The 12,340-nt window shown below is 39.0% G+C and overlaps 1 protein-coding gene across 4 annotated transcripts in view; it reads right to left on the reverse strand.

Annotated features, from left to right (window-relative positions):
• LOC136864585 (RING-type E3 ubiquitin-protein ligase PPIL2) overlaps positions 1-12,340 on the reverse strand; it is a 308,814-nt gene that overhangs the window by 162,365 nt on the left and 134,109 nt on the right. For all 4 annotated transcript variants that reach the window (XM_067141780.2, XM_067141779.2, XM_067141781.2 and 1 more), the window contains exon 7: positions 1,520-1,668. In XM_067141780.2, the coding sequence (XP_066997881.1) occupies positions 1,520-1,668 (149 nt within the window). The remainder of the gene's footprint in view (positions 1-1,519; positions 1,669-12,340) is intronic.

The following is a 12,340-nucleotide window of genomic DNA, read 5'->3' on the forward strand; positions in this document are numbered from 1 at the left end:
AGAAGTAGGGGAAGTGCATGACGTAGTACGCACTGAAGGTCAGTGGCGCAAAGGTATAGCACATCTTTCTGGACAGGCTAGATTGCAACACGATACGCGTGAACTCATGGGAGGTGACACTAATGTGTTTCCTTCTTTATTCTCACACCCCATGACATTCAACTCTAGTCGGTTAATTTTGCATTTACTATGGAACAGATTTCAGCACAGCGTAGGCCATCGACACCAACAAGTTTCAAACCTTCTTAGGAAGAAGTGTATTTAATAATACCAATATAAATGGTCCGTTATTGGACATTTAATAGTTCAAGAAAATAACACGGTAACAAAATAAGGAATCACTTTTTTTTTTTTAAACATTAGAAGAATATAAAGAGGTTTTAATGTCACTGTGAGAGTAGGTTTCACGATATTCAGGCGTTAGAAAAGGATCTGCAGGTGTTCGGTGTTCCCTTCTCAGTGGATGTGCAAACTGTTAGACCAGAACTGCAGCTAGAACTGATTGACTTACAGTGCGATACTCAAATGAAAGATAGATTTGCAAACACAAACAGTTTGACTGAATTTTATGTTCGTTTTGCACGGGAGAGATTTCATAGAGTGTACACATTTAATGCTCATACTGTAAGTATATTTGGATGAACTTATTTATGTGAGCATATGTTTTCATTAATGAAGATTTGTAAATCTAGACACAGAAGTAGGCTCACAGATGAAAACTTGAAATGTGTTTTGCGACTTGCCAGTACGCAAATGATAGTACCAAACACTGACATACTACTATCTAAACGAGCCCAAAGGTCCCGTGAAGGAGGAGTACACCACTGATATGTTTCAGTTTGTGTGTTATTTTGTTGTCATAGTCATAAATGCCATGCAAATATTGAAATGTATGTTAATGAAAGTGCAAAGAATATGTACAAATCACATAAATTGTATTTTATTTCGGTAAATGTACGTGTCCTAAAGCTTCAGTTAATCCTGGAAATGTATTTAATCAGGAAATATTGCACACTGCTGTATACTCCCTTTGTTAATGAACAATTTTCTTGTCCTGTTATACTCCGTAATCTGTGTCCTGTTCGTCTCAAATGATTCATGCTGCGTATTATTATTATTATTATTATTATTATTATTATTATTATTATAAACACTGTTGTTCATATGGTAACATTTCCGAGCAGTAAGTACAGTACGGTCACGGTATGCAACCCGCCTGTCCGCTGCTCTCTTGTCACGTGACGAACACCCGTCCAGAGCGGAGCAAGTAACACCGACTCCCTAGAGCAACTACGTGATGACGTCTGATCTACAACATGCATTTCTTATATTAAGGCAAGATTAAGAGACCTCTGAGAAAATTTGAAGTTTCTTTATTTATTCTTAAAGTATGCAGAAAGTCTTTCATAACTGGGTAAATTATACCACAGTAATTAAACCAAGTATCAGAAGACCTTCCTGTATGTTTATCAATGAAATGCAGCATACACTAAATTTAATTAAAACATATATTACTTACCATGAAGTTCCGGATGGAACGATGAAATTTCGTACCATCGTAGTAACCTTTCTGAGCTAATTTGAGGAAATTCTCACAGACTTTCGGAACCATATCACAGTGCAACTCCAAATTCAAGAAACCAACATTTGTAACCAAACGGACATATCCTGTAAAAGATTAAAATATTACATATGAAATTAATTACTCAACATACAAACGCTATGAAGACAGGAACTTTTTCTCTAACTCTAGATTTGAAAAATTAAGCTAATTAGTGTCCAAAATATTTTCCTATGATTCACTAGACTTCAACAACATTTGTATGTTATTGCCTCTGGTTGAGTTAACACACTGAAAACAACAGAAAGGATGAGAGAGTGCTTTACAATTCCTGAAAAATTACATAGCAAAACTATTTGAAAGGATGCTAGAAAGACGAATGAGAAGAAAAGTGGAAGGACAACCGGAAAAAGTGCAATATGGCTTTAGAAATGGAAGATCAACATTAGAACCCATCTTCAGTATGAGACAGACGATGGAAAAGAAACTGGAATGTGGAAATGGTGATGGTATTCCTCAATTCAGAAAAGGTATGGAAAGTAATAAAGCAGAATGGGTTTGGAAAATGAATTATTGAATATTTGCAAGTAATTTATAGTAATTGGGTAGGACAAAATGGTTTTGAAATGTAACTGGACTAAAACAGAAGGGTGCTGTACCATTACTGTTCAAAATGATAATGGGTGAAACTGTGAAGGAGACAAAGCACAAGTATGAGGACAGGGAGCTGAGGGTGGTGATGTCTGCAGATGAAACTGTGGTATGGGTAGCAAGTGGCAAGGAACATTTTTTTTCTAGAGGCCTTACGCTACACAGACACAGATAGGTCATATGGTGACGATGGGATAGGAACGGCCTAGGAGTTGGAAGGAAGCGGCCGTGGGCTTAATTAAGGTACAGCCCCAGCATTAGCCTGGTGTGAAAATGAGAAACCACGGAAAACCATCTTCAGGGCTGCCGACAATGGAATTTGAACCCACTATCTTCCGGATGAAAGCTCACAGCTGGCGAGGAACTACGAGGTCAACTGGACATACTGAGTAAGTACTGGACTCTTAGTCTTTACGACTTGGACATACGAAGTGAGTATACTGGTAATTATGGAATGAAAATAAGCATGTAGAAAAGCAAGACCATGGTGTTGACTAGAGGAGAAAGAGTGGGGAAAGTCACTGTAAAATCTGGCAGACAAGACCTTGATAGTGGAAAGCTTCAAGTACTTGGGAAGCAAACTGACACAGGACTGGACATGGAGATACGGGAAATGCATTTTACCAGAGTGTGAGGAACACTGTCTGCAAGAAGGAAGTGTAAAGAGATAATGTATAAGATGTATTATTGCCCCATACTGACATATGCAGATGATGATGATGATGATGCTTGTTGTTTAAATGGGCCTAACATTTAGGTCATCGGCCCCTAATGGTACAAAATGAGACAAAATGTAATGACAATTTAAAATTCTAAAATTCATCCAATGACGAGAATTCAAAACTTGATGATGAAGAATGAATGGATGAATATGAATATAAAATAATCAGCAGATCCAGCTCACAATATTAAAAGTTAAAAATCATTCCAAAATCAATCCACTGACTAGAATTTAAAAAAAAATTAACAATGAGTATGAACTTAAAAATAATCGGTGGATCAGACAAGCAATACCCCACCTTTCCAGAAGCAAACTTAATATACTGTCCAAGGAGCTGCTTCCAAACACAATCCTGAATCGACGATGCTTGTTGTCTAAAGGGGTCCAAAATCCAGGTCAACGGTCCCTCATAATGGTACTTATTGCTAGTAAAATAGAACCATGGTATTGCTCATGTAGCGGTACTAATCACAAGTAACATAGACTCATGGTGTTCCTCACATTGTGGTCCTACTCACAGGTAATGTACTACACCGCTAACACAAACTTATGGTGTTACTCACATAATGGCACCACTCATACGCAACACAAACCCATGGTGTTCTTCACATAGTGGTACTAATCACAGGAATTCATACTATCCCGTGGTGTTCCTCACATAGTGGGTACTAATCACAGGCAAGGCAGACCCATGGTGTTGCTCATATAGTGGTACTAATCACAGGCATGCCCAGACCCATGGTGTACCTCGAAACGCAGACCCAGGATATCCACAACCAGATGCTGAAACATCCAAATGAGGATAGCCTCTTTTTATCTCCTCAGGGTATTCCAACCTTACCTGGACAGAGGGGAGGCTCCGTCATAGTGGCAGATACTATAAACGGGTACCGTAAACCCAAGGTGATCTACCCACAGACCCATGGTATTCCACACACAGTGATACTAATTGCAAAAAAATTGACTCATGGTGTTCCATGCATGATGATACTAATCACAGGTAAGGTCATTAGTCACCTCATACGACAGGCCTGAGATACTGTGGGTGTATTCTTCTTCTGCGCACCCCCCCCCCCCCCGACAGGGGTAGAGAAGAAAAAAAGATGGGATCTGATACTCCAAAAAATGAAGTACCAGACAAAGAAAGACAAAGGCCACAAAGGACATGAAAATGAAAGACTCCCTAGACCTCGAATATTCTAATACCGTCAGGGCCGGAAAAGAACAAGAGTTGACCAACGAAGGTAGGGCAGGATAGATGAAGGTGAGGAGCCTGGCACAAATAAGTAGAAGCAATGCTAGGACTCAGCGAAGGGCCCCGTTGTTGCCAACCCACGTGCCCAAGGTGAGAGACCCTGGAGCCCCTTTTAGTCACCTCTTACGACACGCAGCGGATACCGCGGATTTCTTTTTCATCAGCATCCCCCATCCGCAGGGGGTATGCAGCAGAGATGTGGACAACGACATAAAGATGGGAGAGTAAAACTAGGCCAGTGAATGAAATTTTAAAGAAGTACGATAGGAAAGAAAGGACAGGGTAGGAAATAAGGATGTCAGGAAGGAAATCGTAGGAAAAAGGCTTTTATACTGTACCAGGAAAGCCTAGGTCCTGGTCCATAGTTATCAAAAGAAATGTTGTTCCAGCATATAAGATCCGTCCGACGTACGAACATCTAAGTAAAAGAATGTTCCAGTATGTACCCGACTCCACGAGTGCGCTAGGCGGAGTCAAGTGACGTCACCTGTTGTTCAAAGCTCACCTCCCCTACAGATATTTCTCGAAAATATCTTTCTTTTCGCAAGTTTTCAACACCTGTACCAATTTTAATGGAATAAACGCTAAATGGTAGCGGACGTCATGAAAATTAACCTCTATAAATTCCAAATTAATCCATCCTATGGTTGCTGAGTTACAATGATTTAAAATCTAACAGAAATTACGCACTCACGGTCACATGACCGAGAGAAACTACCCCTCCCAGCGCCAGCTATATATGCCACTGGGTCAAGGCTAACAAGTAGTTGTGTGCTGAGTTGAGTTCAGTTCATTGCAAGCAGTCCAGTCTAGCAGTGCAGTATGTGTATGAGTAAGAGAGAGGGGAGACTGGCCCTCACATAGTATGTTCGTGCAGTCTCGAAGACAGTACTTTTCGTCGTGTTTCGCGGAGACGAAATTACGGGCTAGTAAATCGCCATCGTACTTGAGAAAAAGAAGACATCGCACCGTAAGTAGTCTATTGTGCCGCGACTACGATATAACTTACAGACATTTCAAAGTATAACACGTACGAAATCAGTGAAGTTCGAAGTTATATGTTGGACATTCACAACATGACGTGTGGACTTAATTGCACACAATATTAAATTACCAACAGAAACTGTCGTGTACAGTAACTTTAACTATTCTAGAACTTATTTTCTAACATAGCACATCCTTGGACTATGTCTTTTTATTTATGTGCCATATTAGGACTTGACGTGTTACAGTGATAAACTTAGTGAAAGTTAAGAACCTTTTCTAAAATAAGATAGTCCTATCAACATTAGAGAATCAGTGTTATCTGTCAGGACAACGATTCAAAGACTGTGGTTAGAGACGGTCATGAGAAATATTACATGTTTGCACTGTGTTGGACGTTCTCAGTGACAGTTTAAAATAGTTTTTTTTTTTTTTGCAACAAGGACTGTGATCACTCATTGGACGTCCTAAAATTAACATAGTATCTGTAAATACTACTTGCATGTTCCGTGTGTTAAGATCATTTCCACGAGCAGCAGAAATCTTCAGAAAATTCTACAAGATCCAACTACCTTCAACATCATTTCATCTATGATGTCAACGTGGTTTCTTCGTGGAACTTCAAGTTTAAGTCATCATCCACACCCGTAGAATGTTCCAGATTCTCATCAGTATTCGTAAGCCAAGTTTTTTAATAAGTGAGTAGTCACAAACTGACTTTCTTTCTTTTTTTTTTTTTTCCTTTCTTACCAGTCGTGAACAGTGGTTTACCCAGTGCTGCGTGTGACGATACTTCGTAGTTTTCCACCATTACTCAAAATTCATCTTTTGATGATAAATCTATTTTCAAAATCTATTTCACATAAGGAAGACTCTAGGAGTTTCAAGTGTTCTATGTTTCAAGGCTCACAAACTGAGAAACTCTCAACAGAAGTTCAAATTCTTATTTTCAATTATAAGTGTGTTCATGTCATATCATAATACTTAGAAAGACTTTAGGTGAAAAACTGACTCTTTATGTTTTCGCAAAAGACTATTGGATCTGTGAGATTTATTTATTTTCACAAATTGCATTCAAGAAGATTTACATCAACCCTTTTGATTTCAACAAATTATTTGCATTCTATATCGACATTATTAATAAATTGTTTGAAAAAGGGTATAACCATCTATTATTCGCCCTGCGAGTCTATCCTGCTCTGTACCGGCTCCAAAAACCAACTTCCACTACCTGAGATCCTTCTCATGCCTTACGCCCCGAACTTTTACTGGTACAATACAGAATGGAAAGAAATAACCTGGAATGGCATAGACATGTTAAGAGGGTGGAAGAGGGAAGGATACCAAAGCAGATGTTGGAAGCTAAGATTGAAAGAAGAAGAACAAGAGGTGGGCCCAGGTTAAGGTGACTAGACTCTAACCAGAACAGCACGATAAGGAAAAATATGAATTGGAACACAGTTGAGGAGCAGCAATGGTAGTTGGTTAGAGGAATGTGAAAAGGGGCCATGAACATGCCAACCCAGCTGGGGCTGGAAAAAGACAATTGATAATAATGATTGGTGGTGGTGGTGGTGGTGGTGTTGTTGTTGCTGCTTAGCTAAAGAAGTGAAGATTCCTTCTCCTCCCATAAATTTTAATGTTGCAGAAGTAGCAGAAATTGAAGAGAATGCTTTTGTGTTTCTACAAGTAAAATTGTATTCAAGGTGGAAAATATGAATGCCTGGAAGAATGCTAGCTACAGTGGTTCCAGTATAATAGCTAAAGATGGTCAAAGCTAAGCAAGAAAACTTATGAAGTGGCAGTAGGACTCGCTACTGAAGATTTCCACGCGTCTCCAGGCTGGCTACATAAATTTAAGATTTGACATGGTATTAGCAGCACAAGGCTTTTAATCCGGTATCACTTGTGTGTATTTCTTTCACATCATTCGCTTGTTAGATTTTATCTCATGTACTTTGTTTGCACTTGTAACTGTTTACTCCAGCAGAGTAAATTTGCAAAATACTTTTATGTGATGACTGAAATATTTATGGAGGTAAATAAAAATAAAACTTTTAAAAATCAAAAGAATGCAACACAAACAGATTAAAAACATAGGTCCCATTAATGGTCATCTAAGTCATGGGCGCCGCATGAAGGTTATACTCATAACAAATATAACCAGTTTTTTCTGTGTACTCCTTACATGGGCCTGTAGCTACTATTGCAGTATTTTTGAGTAAACTATTCTTTCTATTGGGACCGTAAAAACACATTTTGGTTTTCCGCAGGTTCATTTGTGAGTAGTTTGTATACTCTGGCAACATTCATTAGTTTCTCCCCAAGATGAAGAGAAGGGTTGGAATTGACATGCTCTGATGTGATGTAGTCTTATGAGTGTCAATAACTGAGTTGTGTGAGAAATTTTTTTTGTATCAAAAAATATTTGCATTGCCTGGTAAACCATCTGTGCATTTATTGCTCAAATGTTCAAAAGGCTGAAGAAGATGGAAAGAGGCCAGTGATTATTTATTCTTGAAATTGAATACTCAGATGTCATGTGATCCACAACATCCACACCTCACTATGTGAGGTTATAAAAAGCAAATCCTTCATGCTTTCTTGCCTCGCCTAAGTCAGAATCAATGACAACATCACCATTGTAGATAACATTAACACGTTCTTCCCCTTTTTTAGCTACCAGTACAAGTAATACTACTACCTGTCTTGTTGCCTAATAATGAGTCGAGATAGCACCGAGATGTGAAAATGCACCAGTTTGTGAGGAGTGTTGCACACCATGACATCCTTGGGGTGCAATGAATGAGAAATAAATTATTATGAAGTTATGCAGGAATGTACATGATAGGGGAAATTGGAACTTCTGGAGAAAATCTGCTCTTCTTCTGCTTTCTCCAGCACAAATTTCACATTTTGGATTATAATTAATAATATTCAGGTCCAAGGATGAAAGCTATATGTTACTGAAAGGAAAAGGAGTTTAATTACCTCTCGGACAATGTATGCTGCAAAGATAAAAGTGTGAGTGAAGTGTAGCATGATTCTGATATTTCATACTTACTTTTTATTTTGTTACAAACCCCTCTGTAGGGTTCAAATAGTGAGAGCAAATGACGCAGTTGATGATCAATCGTCCACCAGATGGCGATGTTAAGCCTTGAGCAGAACCCCTTGGTGTTATTCGACATAAGTAGGCTGTGTGCTAGCACTGGGTCTCACCCTCTCCCTGCCTCATTATCATCATATCACAGCCAGATGCAGAGGTTACCCATGGGCATCAAATGGAAACATTTTCAATAAGTGAGCAGAACATGTCCTCCGACTCTCCCAGCACCAAGAGCCATACACTGACTGACTGACTGACTGACTGACACCTCCTTCTTGGCAAATGCATCAGCTTGTTCATTACTTTCAAATAGGCAGTGTTCCGGTACCCCCTGTCTCGAGTTGCTGGGCTTCTATTGAGGTTGTGTTATGACACAGATCTATAGGTTGTATTGCAGCTTTTGAGTCAGAAAGAATTACCACTTTCTCAAATCTTTACAAATGTAGAGTCAATTGTTTTAGTGCTACATGAATGGCTTCAATTTCAACATCACGGGCTGTTAAGTGAATGGGAATGCAGAAGGCACATAGATCACAGTAGATGTTGTTACCACAAAGAAGCATATAAGAAATGCTGTCAATTGTGTACAGTTTTATTTACACATTATATACACATTACACACACATCAATAAACCACCATTTTGAACACTTGACTGCTACGAAGGAGAAGAAGAAGAGACTGCAATACTTGCATGTCAAACAACTACCAATGCAACACATTCACATACTCAATTAATGACTTGCACTCATAACTCTCACTAAAACAACTCCACTCAACACTTAAGACTGCCTCTTTATATATAATGCCTGACCAGGCTTCTAGAAGAATATGACACAACATGTTTTCTCATAATTTAGAGACCACAAGTCCATCCCCTCATCCACGTCGTGGAAGATGGGAAACGTCGTCAAGTAGGAAATAGCCTATGGGGGTGAAGTACAAGTGGGGACTGTGTGGACCCTGAGACCGCTACAGTAGCTGTGAAGGCCCTATAGGAATCCTGAAAAAGATGGCAGCTAACGGGGCTCTGGTGAAGTCACGACAGGCCTAGCAAGCCGGTGATGGATATTAACTTGCTTTCAAGGAAACAAGGAACGATAAACCGGACAGATGTAACAAACGACGACCCTGGCGAGGAACAGGATTACGAATTGGCACACTGAATATACAAACATTGACCAGAAAAGTAGAAGAGGTTGTAGACATGATGGAAAGAAGAAAACTGGATGTACTAAGGCTGGCAGAGACTAAGTGGAGGGGGGAGGGTAGGAGAGAGCTGCAGAATGGTTTTTGGTTGTACTGGATAGGAAATGATGAGGGAAAGCGAAATGGAGTAGGAGTGGTAGTAAGAAATGGATTGAAAGAGGAAGTAAAAGGGATAAGTGACAGGTTGCTAAAAGTCAAAATAACAGTCAAAGGAAAAACCTGGGAAATTGTACAAGTGTATGCTCCACAAGCAGGATGCATGCAACAAGATAAAGATGACTTTGAGGAAGAATTGGAGAGGCAACTGAATGGACAAAATAACATGGTAATGGGAGATTTGAATGCCCATGTAGGCATGGAAAGGAAGGGTTATGAGAACGTGCTTGGAGCGGAGGGATGGGGAAATAGGAATAAGGAAGGAGAAAGACTACTGGATTTGTGCAAAAGAAATGGGATGATGGTCAGGAACTCATGGTTTAGAAAGAGAGAAAGTCAAAAGATAACGTGGTATAGCAGTGACTGTGTCATAGGTACAACATCGTAATTGGTGTAAAACCTTCAATTATTATGTTTAATATATTTTAATTATAGTTTATTATCTTTTATTAAGTGTTAAACATGATTAATATATGATTTCTCTGTAAATATGTAGTATAAAATCGTATAACCTCAAATACATATTGTTTAACCTCAAAATCTATATGGTCGAAAGCGGTAGAAAATTCCATAATGTTCGTATGTTAGACTTATTGTACTATAATTTGGTGTATATGAAGGGTTCTGGAAACTTACTACAAGGTTTTATTATCCAGATGCATGTAGAAACATTACGAATGTTGTAGATATTTCCATGTGTGTTATTAAATAGGAAAAGAACATTCGAGTACCCATTCGACTAGCTTCGATCGATGTTTCGAGTGTGTTTCATTAGTGTGTCGTAAGAACTCTTCCAGAAGTCGATCATTCTAGATGGTTGATTGAGGAGTATAAATATCGAGCTGTCAGTCAGTGAAGTCAGTTCGAAGTTCTAAGTTTGCAGTTCTTAGTTCTTGGGACTCAGGCAAGTGATGGACTGGGAGTGACTGTTGGGCTCCGAGGTGAAGTCAGATCATTGGACTTGAGTGAGGCGGGGAATTTAAGAGAGAGTATGTTATAGTGCGCGCATCAGTGTTGTTGATATCTGTACTTGTCAGAATCGACTTCAGGGTACTCCGTTATTGAGTGTTGTATATAGTGTCATTTGCTACTGTGTATAACTGTGTGTTGTGACGTACAGTGTAAATAAAGTAATTTTAATAGGGAAGTGAACGTGTTCTCGTGTGATATTTATTTACGTCAAATAAAATCGCAACGTAGAACGATAAATTGGCGACCGTGACAGGATATAACAGGATACTTCAAGAAGATCGAACAAATGAGCTTGGTGATGTTACGGAAAGCGCGACCAATTTGTCACAGGTGAACAATATAGTGGTAGTGGAAAGTGTTTTTGAAGACTTTATTTCTAAAGTATGATATAATATTTTATATGTTTTGACCTAACCTGTACTGTGTAATATTTGTAACATATGTATTTGTAAATAGTAGATTTCTATTCTGTACTTACTGGAAGTATCTAGAAAATTGTTGAACAGGGTGTGTGCCTTTTTTGGGTTATGTTTTCTAGAAGGAATTTTCTAACTATTCTGGAAATGGAAGATTCGCGAACGTGTGTATTCAAGAATGTTAGTTTAAAGTTTGCAATGGAAGTAGGAATTGTGATTGGTGAATCAAGGAGGGGATGGGCGGACTCATGCGTTCTGATTTGCTACTCCAAGGCCAGAGTTTTCCTATATATAGTGAGCGAGGCTGCGTTCGCGATAATTCGGTCTTGTCTTGGCCTGATCTGCCTTTAGTCTGTGTTGGTCTGCGTCGTGTGCTACGCCTCGGTTCCGGGATGGGCCACCCTCGGGTAAGCACTCTTATTTTCCGTTCCAGTTAAAATTTCCGTAATGTTCGGTTGCTATTTCGTATAGGAGTCTGCCCTAGCCTATCCTAGATTCGCCAAGTTAATTATTTACGACGCCTTAGCTTTTCTGCTGGGGTTCCCTGTTTGTTTTCGAGGCATTCCCATTTCTTATTTCACTAGATATGTAGATTGTAATTTAATACATTTACCTTGGGGTTTGCCTCTGGTAGTTCAGTGTCACTTGATGTACGAGTTTAGGAGAATATGTTCACTTCACTGTATATTGTAATTGCGTTTAACCTACTAACTTGCATTGTACTACTGGATTTGTAACTAGTTGTATGTTTGGTTTGAAGTTTGAAACTCGTAGTGAAGCCTATTATCAAAAAACTTTAAGATATGTGTATCACGGAGCTTATAGTTTGTAAGTTGTAATTTGGTGGATTTCGTTCTGAATGTATTTGTAAAATTTCACTTGTAAATAATATTTTTCAAATTTAAGGATCACGGCGATTCATTTCGGAATCTGCAATCTAAGCCATGTCCATGCCCTCGGTAGGTCCTGCCTGTTTCCACTTTTCCTGTTTTATTATCCACTAGTTGACCCTACTGATATTTCGTGTCATGTTGTTGTTGGCTGAGACCTGCGTAGGCCAGCTGATGTTTTTCTGTGTGTATGGTGTTTCCTGATAGTGGTGTAGTTGCTCTTAGTTCCCTCATTTATTGTGTTTAGTACTTGTTTGTGTAACCACCGTAGTTAAGGTTACACAATTCATCCGATTAAAAGATGCTCGTTTGTTCTCGTTCCTGGAATATGTCCCATGTGAGGTGATGCAGATGTCATGTGCATCGAACAATTTCATAAAATGCTACATAAAACAAATGGCTTATTTTAAACTGAAAT

The sequence above is a fragment of the Anabrus simplex genome, chromosome 2, assembly GCF_040414725.1.
Source record: "Anabrus simplex isolate iqAnaSimp1 chromosome 2, ASM4041472v1, whole genome shotgun sequence".
Classification (NCBI taxonomy): Eukaryota; Metazoa; Arthropoda; class Insecta; order Orthoptera; family Tettigoniidae; genus Anabrus; species Anabrus simplex.